Here is a 19,393-nt window from a genome sequence, read left to right on the forward strand (position 1 = left end):
AAGAGTGTACTGTGTTAGGTATTGACAAAAGATGATAGTAACCAACCGTTATATTTTCATACCACTCAGGGAAATTTTGTTCCATTAAATGAAACATGCATGTGCAACGTACCACACAAAAATCCCTTAAAAATAGTTAAAGGAGTGTTACCAATGGGCGAACTGGGAATCTGCCAGAATTAGAATCTTAAGCTCTCAAACGAAATTCTACTGGTAGACAAAGCAGTGAAGTATCTAGGGGTAACCCAGGTTGTGAAACTAACATGAAACCTTGACATAAAGAATATAAGTTCCAAGGAAAAAGGTACTTTACTTGCACTAGAAGGGCCTGTTGTAAAAAATGGGATCTAAGTCCTAGGAGCATTTACTGCATGTACGCCTCTGTATTAAGGCCTATTTGTAGGAATTTAGCGTGAGGAAATAAAATAGAACAGAAAGTAGCTCCTAAGGAGCTTGGCATAGTGCAGAGACTGGCCTGTCTGGCCATAACAGGTGGAATAAGCAGCACACTCCCTGCTGGGAGGGAGACAATGTTGGACCTACCTCCATTATATTTGTGGTTTAAAATGGAGGCAACAGCATGGACACACAGTTTAAAACTGGAAATCTGTAGGATATCCCACAAAGTATAATGAATGTGGTAAATATAGGAAAGGTCATGAAAATGTTGGTGAGTTATACAAAAGCCTCCAGCTGCTGCAATAAGCCTTTCAGCATAACAACATAAGAATTGGAAGCAGGCAGCAGTGGGAGAATGAACCACAATACTGGTTTGCAGACAAGTCGAAAACAGACAGAGGTACTGGGAACCGGAGTATACAGGGAGCAGCCTGAACTGCAGAGAGCAGTTTCTGTAGGGAAACTGGCCACAGTATTCCAGGAGTAGATATTTGCTATCAGAAAGTGCAGATAGGAGAATCTGTGTGGGTGCTACAAGAATCATGGCATTTACTTTCATTCAGAAAGTCAGGCAGCTGTGAAATCTCCATCAGCCCCTGAATGAAATAAAGATCGTTGTAGAATTCCCTGAGTCCCTTATGAGGCTAGGGGAAAGCAACAGGATAAACCTGCTGTGGGTTCCTGATCACTCAGAAATTAGTGGTAATGAGCGAGCTGATAGGGTGATCAGGGCAGTAGCAATGACTCCATTTACTGGATTAGAACCTATCTTAACCATCACTAAGGAAATGGTTATAATGAAAACTATGTGGCTGGATCAGTAAGAAGCATGCATAAAATTGGACTAAAATCTAAAAAGACCATGTTGTCAGTGCAGTTCTGAAATCTTGGGCATGAGCAGAAAGCAAATTAAACTCATGGCATGACTAATGACTGGCGGTAGGAAACACCTGTACTTGCCCCTAAGTCTGTGGGGTGTGAGGAATGAAACTACATCACACTTAACTGTTCAGTGCAAAGACACAGTTTATTTGGGTCATTAATTCCTAAAGAAATTGTTGCCAATAAACACCTAGTAAAGGGTCTCCTTCTACTCTTCAAGGGTGTTGGCTAGTTTTAATAGAATGACAGGAAGAAAAACCACACAATAAACTCAGTTTTTGTGTGGGCATCAATGGGCTAAGACCACTGTTGTTCTGTCTGCCTGAGTAAAACACAACAAATGGGATTTGTCAAAAAGCCATGTTTTGATCCTTTATTTCCAATATCATAAAAAATGATCGTAATAAAGATGAAAAATTCTTGTATCTATTCTTCGTATGACAATCTGAGAGGTAAATGATAGATAGTGAAATAAGGTCAGTTGATTCTCCAGTCCTTCCACTAGCTACAGAAAGGTCAAAAACGCCTCTGCTGTAATGGTTAATGTGAATGATGATATCAGTTATGATCAGATGTTTATTCAACTATGGCTCCTGATAAGCTGCATTTTTATTACAGGCAATGATATGAATTAGTACACAAAAGAAACAAACCATGTTTATTTTGTTTATTCAGTACGTTCGACCACATATGTTTCAAATTGAGACACAGTAGAAATTTTTCATTTTTTCCTCCATGTAACTCCTACTGCTCTCATTGGACACCTTAGCTTCAGTCTAACTAAAGCTTTATGGTATCCATGGGTTCTGTGCATAAACTACAAATTAAAATTTCCACTTCCCTTTTTCATTTACAAAACATAAATTTCACTTTAAAAGTTAGAACTTATTAAAATGAAAATTTTGAGCCCAATGTCCAAATGATAATGCTCTTACAACTTTTGGCTGTACAAATTACTTCTGTAGTTTCCTGTTTACAATTTGATAGAAGTGGTGATGCCACTATACGTGCAGAACTTGACTTTTACTTATCAGCTGATCACTGCATCATATTAACTGTGATTGCTTGAATCTTCACATATGGTAGTAAGGCAGAAATGTTAAATATAACCAGTCTTGGGACTGAAGGCCGCAAGAGCAATAGATGACCAGAATATAGGGAAAGATGTGTGGTCAAGAAATACCATTTGGAAACAGTGTGCTCGTATATTTCTAATTTGCTTTCTTCTGATATTCCTGATTCAGATTTTGTTTTTATTTATGAATCAAGCAGCCCCTTTCATAGATTTATAAAAGTTGTTTGTTTATCACTTTTTTTAATATTTTGATCCACTGCTAATTGAATATTAACCTTACAATGAGCAGAGATACCCACACACTGCGTAGTAGTGCTTTGAGCAGTGATATCAGGGATATAGTTGCTCAGATATGAATTTTTTGTCTTCTTCAGAAAATGGCAAGTGCTTGTGCGATATTTTTGATTATTCCCTTTTAAGAGAGCGGTTGAACTTGAGTAGTCATGTCTTCTTCTTCTTTTGTCGTTCTTCCCAAATTCTCTTCATACGTTCACTGTGTTCTCTCTTGTGTTTTTCTGACCATCTTTTTCCCATTCTGTTCTCTGTGTGTTCTTGTTTAAGTGTGTGTTTCTTTATGATGTTTCTAAACTGTTGTCTATTGTTTATGTTGTCTTTTGTGATTCCCTGTTCTTTAACGTCTTCTTCTGTTTCAGTGATCCACTTTGTCTTGTTTTTGCTCTTGTTTACTATCTCAAAGATTTGCCTTGTGAGTGTGGTTTTATTCATCCTGCTGTCCATAAAATATCATCCTTCTCTTTCTAATGGTGTCTGTTATTGTTTCTATGTCTTTGTAAATCTCTCTAGTTGACCTCTTCATCCAAATTTCTTCCCGAAACACTGGTCCATATATTTTCCTCAGAATTTTTCTTTCCTGCTTTTCAATCGCTCTGATCGTCGTATGGCCAAGAGTCACTGTAGTTTCTGCAGCATAATGTGCTTGTGGTAGGACTACTGTGTTGTAATGCCTTAGTTTTGCATTGACAGAAATAGATTTCTTATTACAGTGATTCCAATTGAGCTTATATGCTTTTTGTAATCTGGAGATTCTATATTTATTGGCTATTGAGTTCAGTCCTGATGGTTGGATTTTCTCTCCCAGATAGCTGAAGTGGGCAACTTGTGCCACTTTCCCGTATTGAGTAGTAATGGGGTGATTATCTACAGGTTTGTTTTCCATGTACTGCATTTTCTCGTAGGAGATTTGTAGCCCAGTTTGTTGTGAGATTTCGAGTAGTTTTCCCAATTCAAGTTTGGCTTCCTCTCTGTTGTTCATTAGAATGGGAAGATCGTCTGCGGAAGCCAGACACTTCACGCTGATTCTCTGCTCTTTTTTAATCCCAAGCTGAATTCCTTTTATTTCCTTTTGCCATGTCCTCACAATTTTTTTCAGAACCATGTTAAATAGAAGGGGGGACATTCCATCTCCTTGGTGAACACCAGTATAGATACGAAATGCTTCTGATGTTTCTCCCATGAATTTAACTTTGGAGGTTGTATCTGTTAATGCCTGTTGAATAATTGACCTTGTTTTCCTGTCAATCCTGAATTCCTCTAAATTGCGGAGTAATGTTTGTCTGTATATTGAATCGTAAGCCTTTTAAAATAGACAAAAGTTACCACAGTATTTCAACATATCATTTGCAAAATTGCTTTTAAGTTCCATATCTGTTTGATGTAAGATCTACCTTTGCAAAACCCTGCCCAATACTCCCCTATTAACTGGTCTGCTTGTTCTTCTAGTCTGTTTAACAGGGCCTTTGAAAGAATTTTGTATATTACAGGGAGCCGTGAAATTCCCCTGTAATTATTTGGATCAGTTTTTGCACCGTTTTTTTGTGGTGAAGGTGAATTAATGCACATTTCCACTTTGCAGATATTTGTTCAGTTTCCCAAATTTTGATATAATTCTGTGGGTTGCTTGTGTGAGATTATTGTCATATAATTTCCATACTTCTGCTATGATTCCGTCTTCTCCTGGAGACTTGTTGTTCTTCAAAGAATTGATTATTTCCATTACCTCTTTAAGTGATGGTAGATTTGAATTGGGATGGGATGTGGGATTTTCGAAATCTAGTTGTTCTAAAAAACTAAGCTACTATGCTCCAGAAACTATGTAAGTACTTGTACATGCTCATTAACTCCATGTTGCTCACCTGGACTTTCCTGCATTTTGTTAATCTTGTGGTAATTTTTTTCAGGCTGATATTGGAGTGATTGAAAAATTGCCCAGAGTTTTGATGATGAACAATTCTGACCTCATCCACATTACCCTGAAACTTCTCATGAATTTGTCATTTGATACACATCTAAGGGAAAGGATGGTACGTGTTGGATTAATTCCAAAAATTGTAACATTATTAGGTAAGAGAGACAATTTTTTGTGGTGAGTGCATTTAAACTATGGTTTTTATAGCAATAAAAATTGAGTAAATTGGCTTGCCTTGCCATTTAAATATGAGGGGGAAACACAGAAAACCAGACTCAAACTGTTGTGCAAGCATGCTTTGTAGTTATGCTTTGTGCTGCTGTGTGGTGTTAGTTTGGTGTCTCCCTTGTCATTCAGTAAGCTGGTGTCAGTTGGAGTCTAGAGGTTTCTTTGTGGTGCTCTGTTGTTTGCATTCTTATTTCAATCCTTTGACAGTTAATGGCATAGTTGATAAGAAGGAACAAAGAGTCTGTGTGAAACTGTTAGGGGAAACTGCAGCCGAGACTATTGAGATGCTATGGCAAGCTTGTAATGATAATGATTGGGGGAACTCACATGTTTATGAGTGGTTTTCTCATTTCAAATCAGCAACATATCAAGTGAAGACTTGCCACACCCCGGTCGTTCTTCGCGAGGAAAAAATGATAAAAATATTAACACATTTAAACGTACATTCGATGCAGTCATCAAAGGATCATTACCAAATTTCTGAGGAAACAAAAGTATTACAGACCATGGTGCAGCAAATTTTAACTGTATATTTGCACATGAGATGGGTGCCTGCAAAATTTGTTCTTCAGTTGCTTACAGATGACCAAACAGAAAACCATGTGAATGTTTACTGTAACTTGAAGAGTGTAGCATGGAACGATCCAGATTTTCTGAAAGGAATTGTGACTGGGGATGACAGTTGGTGCCAAGGGTACAATCCAGAGTCAAAGCAAGCGCCGTGTTGTGGAAAACTCAAGTGTCACCACAACCCAGGAAAGCACGTCAAACGTGATCCATTGTGAAACAATGTTGATTTGTTTCTTATGTCAATGACATTGTCCGCAAGGAGTTCATTCCCCCAGTACAAACAGTAAATCGACATTTTCATCCAGATGTGTTACAAATTTTACGAGAGAGGGTGCGATGAAAACGACCAGACAATCCACGCAACTCTGATAGTCTGACAGTTTATGGCAAAAAACAACATGGTGCTTGTGCTTCATCCACCTTACTCACCCCATTTGGCTCCAGCTGACTTTTTTTTTGTTTCAACAGGAGAAGCAAACTCTGAAAGGAAAGCAATTCAGTGATGTGGATGACATCACAGAAAACAGGCTAATGGTTTTGAACAGTATCTTGCCTCAAGAGTTTCAAAACTGTTTTCAGCAGTGACAAAAGCATTGAGACAAGAGCATTAATGCACATGGACAACATTCTGAATGGAACTAAAGTACTTTGAATGTGGAGTTCAGTAAAAGTGCAAAATAACACAAATTTCAGTTATTTTTGGGTCCCCCTTGTATTTTTACTGTTGGCAACATTTGCATGCATTAGTGTCGGTATATTTATTATTTTATTCATGGCTGTAATTTTAAGCAAATGTAGTATATATTTCATAATAAAATTCACTCATCCGTCACAACTATATTTTTATTTTGCTTTACGGGTTTCAACAAATTAATTTATCACTTTCGGAAGCCTACAAAATTAGGAACATTATAAATCCTTAGGCCTTGGCTATATATGTATGTAAAGTATAAGAAGTTTATTATAGAAACTTACTCAGGACAGAAAGGAGGTCAGCATTACCTGCCTTTTTTATTGCATTGAACATCTAGATTTCAACTGACAGTGCAGTTATCATGAATGCATTATAAGTGGTCATGTAGACTGAACGTAATTATAACGACACATATTCCAATCTAACTCGGGCAGCAAAAACATTAGTCCAACTCCAGTTCCAATCCTGACTTGTCCGGGATTACATCACATTCTTGGGCCACAACCATTACCATGGAATTGAACATGATGAAGAAATTAACTTAGTATTTTTGTAGAAAATGTCCATATCTTCTTCATAATACATGACATTGTAGTGCTTAGAGAATTTCCATGTAAATTATAGAACCACTTGGCTTTCCTCCATCTCGAACTCACGATATTTTAAATAGAAGTATGAGAGAGATGAATCCAACCTACTGTGCATTGCATGTTTGTGTGAGCAGATCTAAAAACAGTCACAAGCAAAATGTGGATGCGGCAGCCGAACGGTGGCTGACATGTACCTGCTCTATGATCCATAGAGTCTCAGTGTATGTGTAGAGAAGAGCCCGTGCTATTCTTTGCTGGTTTAGTGACTGTGATGATTGTTAAGAACAAATGAAGAAATGAGTTAGACTTTTAAGTAATTCATGTGTTGGACTTGCTAGAAGCAAGACGTGCATATTTTCTGGTGGTTATTAAACCAACCCTGTTGTAAATGTATCCTAATAGAGTCTAATGTTTGACAACTTGGTTGACTCTCACGAGTTTGAATGTTTATATGAGAAGTGGTGAATCTGTTTTTTGTGGAAGTTGAAATATACCATGTTGTTGTTGTTGTTGTGGTCTTCAGTCCTGAGACTGGTTTGATGCAGCTCTCCATGCTACTCTATCCTGTGCAAGCTTCTTCATCTCCCAGTACTTACTGCAACTTACATCCTTCTGAATCTGCTTAGTGTATTCATCTCTTGGTCTCCCTCTACGATTTTTACCCTCCATGCTGCCCTCCAATGCTAAATTTGTGATCCCTTGATGCCTCAGAAAATGGCCTACCAACCAAACCCTTCTTCTTGTCAAGTTGTGCCACAAACTCGTCTTCTCCCCAATTCTCTTCAATACCTCCTCATTAGTTATGTGATCTACCCATCTAATCATCAGCATTCTTCTGTAGCACCATGTTTCGAAAGCTTCTATTCTCTTCTTGTCCAAACTATTTATCGTCCATGTTTCACTTCCATACATGGCTACACTCCATAGAAATACTTTCAGAAACAACTTCCTGACACTTAAATCTAACCATCGATGTTAACAAATTTCTCTTCTTCAGAAACAATTTCCTTGCCATTGCCAGTCTACATTTTATATCCTCTCTGCTTCGACCATCATCAGTTATTTTGCTCCCCAAATAGCATAACTCCTTTACTACTTTAAGTGTCTCATTTCCTAATCTAACTCCCTTAGCATCACCCTACTTAATTCGACTACATTCCATTATCCTCGTTTTGCTTTTGTTGATGTTCATCTTATACCCTCCTTTCAAGACACTGTCCATTCCGTTCAACTGCTCTTCCAAGTCCTTTGCTGTCTCTGACAGAATTACAATGTCATCGGCCAACCTCAAAGTTTTTATTTCTTCTCCATAGATTTTAATACCAACTCAGAATTTTTCTTTTGTTTCCTTTACTGCTTACTCAATATACAGATTGAATAACATCTGGGAGAGGCTACAACCCTGTCTCACTCCCTTCCCAACCACTGCTTCCCTTTCATGTCCCTCGACTCTTATAACTGCCATCTGGTTTCTGTACAAACTGTAAATAGCCTTTTGCTCCCTGTATTTTACCCCTGCCACCTTTAGAATTTGAAAGAGAGTATTCCAGTCAACATTGTCAAAAGCTTTCTCTAAGTCTACAAATGCTAGAAACGTAGGTTTGCCTTTCCTTAATCTTTCTTCTAAGATAAGTCGTAAGGTCAGTATTGCCTCACGTGTTCCAACATTTCTACGGAATCCAAACTGATCTTTCCCGAGGTCGGCTTCTACCAGTTTTTCCATTTGTCTGTAAAGAATTCGCGTTAGTATTTTGCAGCTGTGACTTATTAAACTGGTAGTTCGGTAATTTTCACATCTGTCAACACCTGCTTTCTTTGGGATTGGAATTATTATATTCTTCTTGAAGTCTGAGGGTATTTCGCCTGTCTCATACCACTTGCTCACCAGATGGTAGAGTTTTGTCAGGACTGCTCTCCCAAGGCTGTCAGTCATTCTGATGGAGTGTTGTCTACTCCTGGGGCCTTGTTTCGCCTCAGGCCTTTCAGTGCTCTGTCAAACTCTTCACGTAGTATCGTATCTCCCATTTCATCTTCATTTACATCCTCTTCCATTTCCATAATATTGTCCTCAAGTACATCGCCCTTGTATAGACCCTCTATATACTCCTTCCACCTTTCTGCTTTCCCTTCTTTGCTTGGAACTGGGTTTCCATCTGAGCTCTTGATATTCATTCAAGTGGCTCTCTTTTCTCCAAAGGTCTCTTTAATTTTCCTGTAGGCAGTATCTATCTTACCCCTAGTGAGATAAGCCTCTACATCCTTACATTTGTCTTCTAGCCAACCCCCCCACCCCTTAGCCATTTTGCACTTTCTGTCGATCTCATTTTTGAGACGTTTGTAATCGTTTTTGCCTGCTTCATTTACTGCATTTTTATATTTTCTCCTTTCATCAATTAAATTCAATATTTCTTCTGTTACCCGAGGATTTCTACTAGCTCTCGTCTTTTTACCTACGTGATCCTCTGCTGCCTTCACTACTTCATCTCTCAGAGCTACCCGTTCTTCTTCTACTGTATTTCTTTCCCCCATTCCTGTCAATTGTTCCCTTATGCTCTTCCTGAAACTCTGTACAACCTCTGGTTCTTTCAGTTTATCCAGGTCTCATCTCTTTAAATTCCCACCTTTTTGCAGGTTCTTCAGTTTTAATCTACAGTTCATAACCAATAGATTGCGGTCAGAGTCCACATCTGTCCCTGGAAATGTCTTAAAATTTAAAACCTGGTTCCTAAATCTCTGTCTTATCATTATGTAATCTATCTGAAACCTTCCAGTATCTCCAGGCCTCTTCCACGTATACAACATTCTTTTATGATTCTTGAACCAAGTGTTAGCTATGATTAAGTTATGCTCTGTGCAAAATTCTATCAGATGGTTTCCTGTTTCATTTATTATGCCCAATCCATATTCACCTGCTGTGTTTCCTTCTATCCCTTTTCCTACTCTCGAATTCCAGTCACCCATGACTATTAAATTTTTGTATCCCTTCACTACCTGAATAATTTCTTTTATCTCATCATACATTTCATCAATTTCTTCATCATCTGCAAAGCTAGTTGGCATAAAAACTTGTACTACTGTAGTAGGCATGGGCTTCGTGTCTATCTTGGCCACAATAATGCGTTCACTATCTTGTTTGTAGTAGCTTACCCGCACTCCTATTTTTTTAATTCATTATTGAACCTACTCCTGCATTACCTCTATTTGATTTTGTATTTATAACCCTGTATTCACCTGACCAAAAGTCTTGTTCCTCCTGCACCGAACTTCACTAATTCCCACTATATCTAACTTTCACCTATCCATTTCCCTTTTTTAAATTTTCTAACCTACCTGCCCGATTAAGGGATCCGACATTCCACACTGCGATCCTTAGAACGCCAGTTTTCTTTCTCCTGATAACGACGTCCTCTTGTGTAGTCCCGGCCCGGAGATCCGGATGGGGGACTATTTTACCTCCGGAATATTTTACCCAAGAGGACGCCATCGTCATTTAACCATACAGTAAAGCTGCATGCCCTCGGGAAAAATTACGGCCGTAGTTTCAGCTGTTCGCAATACCAGCACAGAAGGGGCTGTTTTGGTTAGTGTTACAAGGCCAGATCAGTAGTCATCCAGACTGTTGCGCCTGCAACTACTGAAAAGGCTGCTGCCCCTCTTCAGGAACCACACGTTTGTTTGGCCTCTCAACAGATACCCCTCCGTTGTGGTTGCATCTACGGTATGGCCATCTGTATCGCTGAGGCACGTAAGCCTCCCCACCAACGGCAAGGTCCATGGTTCATGACTGAACTGAAAGTATTCTTCGAGTACAAAATTATTTCAAGAGTAGAGAGAGAGTCTCATAAATTCCCTTAACCAGCATTACTCTTCGGCAAAGAAGTTTTTGGAGATCGACTATCCAGAGAAGAAGATTGGCTGTGCATACCAAGTAAGTAAACCTATGGGAGAGAGGTGGGAAGTTTGCAAACCACCTGCACATCGCTTCTTGTCGTCTAATGCATTAGAATGTGACGACCAGTGAAAAAGGACCCGAAAAAATGGGAATTAGAGATGAAAATGAGAAAAATGGATTTGCATGTTGCCATAGCAACTGAATATAACAAGACGAGAAAACAGTTACGAGAAACGTGATTTAGCCCAGAAATCAAATGAAAAAGAAAATTTGTGAATGCAGCAAAGGGAAAGACGTAAGGAAGTATTAACATTAAAAGAATGGAAAGAAGACCCGACGTATTAGACTAAGAAGAGATACGACAACCAGAGGACAGATTCAACTGCTCAAAATGCTTCTTTAAGAAAAGAACTGAATACAACTTTAAATGCTCAGTGTCTTAAATTAGATTCAGTGAATACTCGATTTAATAATAAATTGGATGTTCAGAATGAAACTTTAGGAATGTTAAGTGCTAAATTAGATGAACAAAGTAAGGAATTTAGCCATTTATGTGAAGGCATGGGAAATTTGAAAACTGAATTTGACGCTTTAACTACTAAAGTAGAAAATTTTAAAATAGATTTGAAAGGTGAACTAACTAGTTCTTTAAGCTGTCACGTAAATCAACTGTTCACTGACTTTAATCAGAGATATAATGAGCAATTTCAGGACTTGACAAAGAAGTTAGAATTTGATATTGAAGATAAATGTAATAATGTAGAATCTGAACTTAGAAGTTAGGATCATTTCAAAATTTATGTAATGTTGCATTTGATGCTGAAAAGCAAAGATTGCACAATCTGAGAGAGAGTTAATACCAATAGTCCAATCGGAAATTGAAGGTGTTAACACTTGAGCAGATAACATGGAAAGAAACTTTAAAGAGAAACTAGCAGCCTCAGACTTAATAAATATAAGTAGTCTGGAGGAACAGGTAGAGGAAATAAGTGACTGAAAAGTTGCCGCGAGAGTAATCTCCGAGAACGAATCTCCTGCCTTATCTTCTGAACTCAGTGATACCAAGAAAGGTATGAATGAATTGTGGAAAGAATTCAAACTTATTCAGGGCAAGGTAGATAAGAGGATGACTTCTAATGTGGTATTGACTAGTTAGGTAATGACAGATTTACAATGTGGAGCCAATTCATAGTTATCTAGGCAATTTTCTAATTTTAAGCCAGATGGGAAGTACATCCCACTCATTTTCTGAAAAGATTGAACTAAGCCTTGCCGAAGAACTGGGAAGATTCGAAAAAGATTGAATTTGCTGTTGAATACCTTTTAGGGGAAACTGGAGAGTGGAGTGCTGTAAATATCAAGAACTTCTCTTCTTGGGAGACTTCCAGAAGAAATTTAAGGAAAAATACTGGTCCACTAGTGCGCAGGAAAAACTAATATTAGATTTGTGGGACCCAAAGTATTACAATAATACATGGGGAACAATGAGAAAGTATTTTGACTGGCATTTAATGCAGGTGAAGTACTTAGATAAGCCAATGGAACAAGAGGGGTTAGTTCAAATTTTAATCAGACGCTTACCTATTTATGCAAGACAAGACATCTTGTGTAGTGGCTGGAAAACAGTAGAATTGTTGTCCTTTGTGGATGTACTTGATGCCTTTAAATAAGGACTGCAACAAGAGCACACACCAAAGTGAAAAATCTTAATTACAAAAGGAATAGTAGTAATAATTTAAAAAAAAACCATAGGGCCAACTTAGCTAGAGTACACAAGTGCAACAGAAATAATGGCAATGATGATTATCAGAAGCAGCATCCACCTTTGAATTATCTCCAATAACTTTGCAGGAATTTGTGCCAAGTAATAATAGAGCACAAAGTAGTAACGTAGTACCCTGATTTGGTAACCAACCAGTGATTACTAATAATGAGGAAAACACATTGCAATCTGGATCCAGGGCCGGAGCCCAGGTTGTAGAGAGGCGTAGTTCATAATAAGTATGTTAATTTCACACACAAAATACCTACAAAGGAATGGTTGTTACTGGAAGAACCAAGCTTTACTACCAGAAATCCACAACCAATAATAGTAGGAACCATGGAGACTTCTGAAGTTAACATATTTATAGACTCAGGGAGTGAGGTGTCGCGTATTTCTAGAGTGTTCTTTAACACATTACAGATTAAGCATTATTTACTACTGTTACCAGTAACTGGAGTTTACATAGTTGGTATAACCGGAACAAAAAGTAAGGTTGTGAAAGATGAAACCCAAGTGAACAGCCACATCGGAAATATCAGATTTCGTCAAACACTTTTAATAATAGAAAAGGATGTTTTATTTGGCCTAGATTGGTTAGTAGAATTTAACATCATATTGAATTTCGAGGAAAATCTTCTTTGCTTTGGTAAACGTGACAGTAAATGTTGGATACCATTTGTAATCGATAATTACATTGCAAGACAGACAACTGAATGTTAATGTTTACGATTAATTGCTACAGCACGATTGTCACCAGAGATTGATAATAAATGGCATATCACATTGAGCTGACATACAAAACAAAGTTAATGAATCTCTAATATTAACCAGTGAACAAAAATTGGATTTATATAAAATTCTAATGGAATATGAAGTAGTATTTTCCGATCGTCCCAGTAACATCAGCGATGACATATGTAAGTTTAAAATCAAAGATGACACTCCATTTTTCTGTAAGCCATATCCAATACTGATAAGTTTGAAAGAAGCAGTTAAGGAGGAAATTGACAAAATGATTGACAACAATATAATAGAACGTAGTTCTAGCATCATGAATAACCCTTTAGTAGTGGTATAAAAAGGTTACAGGAGGTGTGCGATTAGTGTTAAACGTGCCTACATTGAATAAACATATAGAGACAGAATGAGACACACCAATTAGCATTGATGAATTATTATCTAAATTTGAAAAAGCAAGGTTTTTTAGCATAATGGCCCTGATGGTGGGATATTAGCAAATTAGGCTACATCCTGAATCAAAGAAGTGTACAGCGTTTCTGTTCAATGGTAAATCATATCATTTCAGTGTGTTACCGTTCAGACTAAATATCTCAGTATCCATATTTATTCGTGCTCTGGATGAGGCATTAGGAAGAGATTTATTGAAGGATTTAATAATATATGTAGATGATATCCTCATAATCTCTGCTACCTGGGAGGAACATTGTCTAACCTTGAGTAAGACCCTGAAAAAATTTAAAGAAAAAGGTATTACAGTGAAATTGTCTAAATTGCACTTTGCGTGACAAGAGCTTACGTTTCTAGGGCATATTGTAGGGGTGCAGGGGATTAGACTGGATCCTGAGTGCATAAAAGCTATTAAAGAATGTCCACCCCCTAGAAATGTGACAGTTGAAGGGATTTATAGGAATGGCTGGATACTATAGATGGTATGTACAAGGTCAAGAACTGAATGACCCAATAATTTTACGTTTATTAAGAAAGGGAATACGGTGGGTTTGGGATCAAGAGGCAAATGACAGGTTTGAAAATGTAAAAAGAGCACTGGTAGAATCACCCATATTACATCATCCGAGTATGGATGAGCCATTTAAAATTTCAACCATTGCATCTGATTATGGTATCGCAGCAGAACTTGTTCAAGGAGAGTGGGGTCTAGATAATGTAAATGATAGATCCATAGCTTTTGCTAGCTGTAGTCTTAATAAACATGAATTAAACTACACAGCTACTGAAAAAAAAGAAAGACATTGGCAACAGTGTGGAGTATCCAGAAATTCCAAACACTAGTATGGGGGTCAGAAATGCATGTCTATACAGACCATCAAGCTCTATCTTTTTTAATGAGTAGTCGGTTGTTACATAGTAGATTAATGTGATTGATGTTGTTCCTACAGGAATATGACATTTGGATACAGTATGTAAAAGGTTCTGAGAATATTGTACCAGACGCTTTGTCTAGGTTACCAGTAGGCATGGAAGAGTTAAAATGTACGGAGGGACCCGGCGTAATTTTTGCAATTAATTTTATGACAGTAGAATATCCACACACCAGACAAGAGATGGCCTGAAGAATAACAGAAAACGTCCATCATGATCCCTATTTTACAGAAATGTTTGCTATGTGTATCAGGAATTCCGTACCTCCTAATCAAGCAGGAAAGTGGAAAATTATAGGGCATAATTTTCTTTTAGAGAGACAGTATAACTGATCAACATTGGCGCATTTGCTTTCCGAAGTTAATGGAAGACGAAATTGTGTGGTATATTCATACAGGAGATGGACACTTCGGAATAAAAAATTGTATAGCTCATTTGAATAAGTTCTATTATTTTAAGAAGCTAGGACATAAAGTAGCATCTTTAATTAGGACCTGTGAAATCTGTCAGAAGGTGAAAGAGAGTAACACTCATGTTAAATACAAAATGTATCCAATTATTCCTAAATCATTACACGATCTTACAGCTGCAGATTGTTTTGGACCGGTTCCTAAAGGAAAGGGAGAAGTGTCATACTTTTTATTTCACATAGAGTGCTGGTCAAAATATTTTAAGTTATATCCTATCAAAAGAGCAAGTACACAGACAGTTATACATTGTTTGCAACAGTAATTTCTGGAGGTGGGAAAACCAAAATGATTTCTTACAGATAATGGACCACAATTTGTCAGTAATGAATTTAAAGAATTTCTAGTTTGGGAAGATATTCGTCAAGTATTAATATCCAACTATAACCCATCCTCGAATCCATGTGAGAGAGTTATGAAAGAAATTGGGAAATTATGCCACACCTACTGCCATGAAAAACATACTTTATGAGCAATGGAAATTAAAGACTTTGAACTTATTTTAAATGAATTACCACAGTTATCAACTGGGTTAACACCTCCTGGTTTGTGACTGCCTCATCCTCGGTTGTTAGAGGGCTGTGCCCGTTACGAATTTTGACTGTGCCATCCTTGGTTGTGAGGGGGTTGTGCCCACTAGGAATTTTGACTGCATCTTCCTTGGTTATTCCAGGGATGCTCCTACCTGTCTTCATGACTCGTACCGGCTCGCCCCAACTTATCCTGACTTTACTAGGTGGTGACATGAGGTGGGAATTGGTACGCATATTATCCCTGAAATAAGATTCAATTTGCCTTGCCCGCCATTCTCTCCCCCGGTTTCGATTGTAATGCCAACAGCAGTAGACGCGGTCTCCACCTAGAGTTAGGTTTTATTTTTGCTGAATTAGTCCTTGTAAATGATCTTTTCACCAGTGTTCTGCACAAATCTGTGGGCAGAAGTCGGGGTGAAATTAACGTCATTAAATTTGTATATTCTATTAATATGAATCATAATTACAATGATTCCAAAAATGGTTTTCTTGAAAGCTTCCTGGTAATCCTTTTTTTGTCACATAGTTCTAAGTAAGTAGGGAGAACCATACCTGGCACATAACTTCCAAAATAATTTCTGAAATAGTGAGAATACCATTCTCTCACTGAATGCAAGATAATCAAGTTAAAGTCATTGAAGTATATTTTTCGTAGTAAACTAAATGTAATATTATATTTGTTGAAAACATATCATTGTGTGACCAATTTAAATGACTGTGATAATGGAATATATAATTTTATACTTGGTACAGAATATTTGTTTGTATCGATGTAGAAAAGGGGTGGGTAGTGTAGGTAAAAGCACGATTTACACTAACAAATAAATCATGACTAACACAAAACACACATCACACCTTTCAAATGACCTTTGCAAACAAGTGTGCCTGATTCTTCACCATTTGCCAGTTCCATAGGGTAGCTAAGATTTTCTTTGGGGACCTCAAGGGTGAAGATGGGAATGTCAGTTCTGTAGGATATGATTTAACACCATACCTCCTCTGGCTTCTCACCAGCGAGGTTGGGATCCTGGGGAAGGGGGGTGAAAAGGGTTTCCTGTTTTTAGGGCTGTCTTCTTTCTCTTCTTCGATCTTAGCAACCACATCTACCTTTATTTCCTTTCTTACTTCTCGTTTGAGGACCTATCTATTTTTTTCCCTCTTTCCATATTCATCTACTTCTATTGCAGAAGTCCTTCCTGGTTTCCGTGGTTTCCAATAACCTACAACATATCTTCAGATAAGAAGGCTGAAGAATCAGACTACAAAAAAAACACTTCCGCATACACACAAAGAAATACGAATACACAAACAATGAAGTTAGACATGAAAAGGATGTAAGAACTGCCAAGGGTTGTAGGGGAAAAAGATATGTGTACATCCGGAAAGATGCACACTTTGGGGAGGGGGAGGAATATGTAGTGCTTCGAAAATTTCCGTGTCCGGCAGCTGACAAATACCTGCTCTACGATCCATAGTGTTTCAGTGTGTGTGTAGAGAAGAGCCTGTGCTATTCTTTGCTGGTTTCGTGATTGTGATGATTGTTAAAAACAAATGAAAAATTGAGATTAGACTTTTAAGTAATTCATGTGTTGTACTTGCTAGAAGCGAGATATGTTCATATTTTCTGGTGGTTATTAAACCAACCTTGTTGTAAATGTATCCTGATAGAGTCTAATGTTTGACAACTTGGTTGACTCTCACGAGTTCGAATATTTGCATGAGAAGTGGTGAATCCATTTTTTGTGGAAGTTGAAATATACCATGACTGAACTAAAAGTATTCTTCGAGTACAAAATAATTTCAAGAGTAGAGAGAGAGTCTCATAAATTCCCTTAACCAGCATTATTCTTCGGAGAAGCAGTAACATTCTATTCATTGACCAAAGGAGAAGGATGACATAACTAGGGAGCAGCCTTGGGTGATCCAGCTATCTCTTGGTCACAGTTTAGCTGTAGCCATTCCCATGGACAGACAGCCTGTTAGTCATCATGCCCACGTAGAAGGCCACACAGTGCTTGCTGCTAAGTTGGTACAGCACGTGTGCTTCTACAGGTGCCCCTGGCATTGGTGGGGTTGAAGAAGCTTGTTATAGGACTGGAATAGGTGGTAGTGGAAGGATTATGGAACAGGTGTTACATTTAGGTCTATTACGGGGATATGAACTGTGGGGGAAGGGTTGTGAACAAGAGGGGAATAGGGATGGACAAGAATATTGCGTGGATTTGATTGGTAGTGGAACACCACTATGGGAAGAGTGGGGATGATATTCATCATTTCAGGACATGACAAGAGGTAGTGAAAACCCTGGCTGTGAACATAATTCAGATGCTCCAATCCTGGGAAGTACTGGGTTAACATGGGGGCACTCCTTTGTAGCCCTCAATGGGTATGTGGGGCATGGTAGGTGACTGTGGAGACTAAGTGCAGGAGATCTGTTTCTGGACAGCATGGTGAGGGTAATTTTGGTGTGCAAAGGCCCCAGTGAGACACTTGGCATATTTGGAGATAGGCTGTTTTTCACTGCAGATACAATTACAATATAGGCTGTATGGAAGGGACTTCTTCATGTGAAAGGGTGGATTACTGTCAAAATGGATGTATTGTTGATGACCGGTAGGTTTAATGGTGGTGGAGGTACTGACAGAGATATACACAAGGCGAATGTAGACATTAAGGAAAGTGGCTTGTTGGGTGAGGACCAGGTGAAGCAAATGAGGGAGAAGGTGTAGAGATGGCTAGGAGATGTTACTGTTGGACTTAGTCCAATAGCTTACCCAACAGTCTACTTTTAACTGTGCCTATCCACTGCTCAACACTTCCTGTGTGTGATGAATAGCAATCTTTCCTTATTCATATTATTATTCTATCCCAGATTTTCCATTGTTTGATGAAAAAAGTATATTACATTCTTCTTAAATTAGTGATATTAGGGCAAGCTCACTATAAGTGGTGCTTTCATTCTATATTAAGAAATCTTTATTCCTGAATAACATTTAATAATTATTTTTACTCCTCCCTCCCTTCCTCACTCTCTCCCTCACCATAAACTGTTTGTAATTCTTACTGCTGTCATCTATTGCTACTGTGTGCGGAACTGATTGGCAAGTGATTGTACTGGTACTTAATTTTTCTACCTTCATGGTATTGCTATTTAATATTTGTTGTTTTTGACAGTTGAAAGTTTCATGTAGTTCATAGTTTTGATTCATGTCATTGTAAGTCTTTGATTGTATAGTTTTCTTTTCATGTCTTTCCATAGTACAGGTAGCTGTCATATTGAAATACTATCAGAAAATGAACAACTGAAAGTGCATATGGTTTATGGCAACTTGAGTTGTCCGACAATACTGTTGGCCCAATTCCAAGAGTAAAATAGGTAAAAATAAATAAGTATACTAGGAACCCCAACAACATGCTAAGAATAAAGTTTTTCTGTTACACAGTATTTGGTGGATAGTGTGTAAACATGAAAACTGTCCATGTAATACTCCAGTTGTCATCACATGAAAGTGGATGCATGTATTATGTACCCTGATTTAGGCAACAAGGAACAGCTCTTGTAATTTGACAACCACCATAAACTTCTAAATCGTGTTCACTACAAGAATGCACCAGTTTAAATATCCTCAGAAGATCATTATGGATTTTGGTCTGGAGCTTATCATTATAAAACTTTCCTACACAGTAAAATGTTTGTACACAATTTGCAATGCTTCCTTTTTTTAGTGTAGAACCCAAGGGAAATAAATTTGAAGACAGTGTTATAGAAAGGGAAGAGGTAATAGATGAAGATGAGAGTGCCGATACGATGGTAAGAGGAGAATTTGACAAAGCACTGAAATACCTAACTTATAACAAAGACTCTGGTGTAGATGACATTCCTTCAGATTTATTGAGATTCTTGTGAGGGCCAGCCATGACAAAAGTATTCCATACAGTTTAAAAGATATATGAGACAGGTGAAACACCTT

The 19,393-nt window shown here is 37.9% G+C and overlaps 1 protein-coding gene across 2 annotated transcripts in view; it reads left to right on the forward strand.

Moving 5' to 3' along the window:
* LOC126259562 (kinesin-associated protein 3) overlaps window positions 1–19,393 on the forward strand; it is a 212,163-nt gene that overhangs the window by 77,419 nt on the left and 115,351 nt on the right. For both annotated transcript variants that reach the window (XM_049956458.1, XM_049956459.1), the window contains exon 8: window positions 4,555–4,717. In XM_049956458.1, coding sequence (XP_049812415.1) covers window positions 4,555–4,717 — 163 coding nt within the window. The remainder of the gene's footprint in view (window positions 1–4,554; window positions 4,718–19,393) is intronic.

Source organism: Schistocerca nitens, chromosome 5 (genome assembly GCF_023898315.1).
Source record: "Schistocerca nitens isolate TAMUIC-IGC-003100 chromosome 5, iqSchNite1.1, whole genome shotgun sequence".
Classification (NCBI taxonomy): domain Eukaryota; kingdom Metazoa; phylum Arthropoda; class Insecta; order Orthoptera; family Acrididae; genus Schistocerca; species Schistocerca nitens.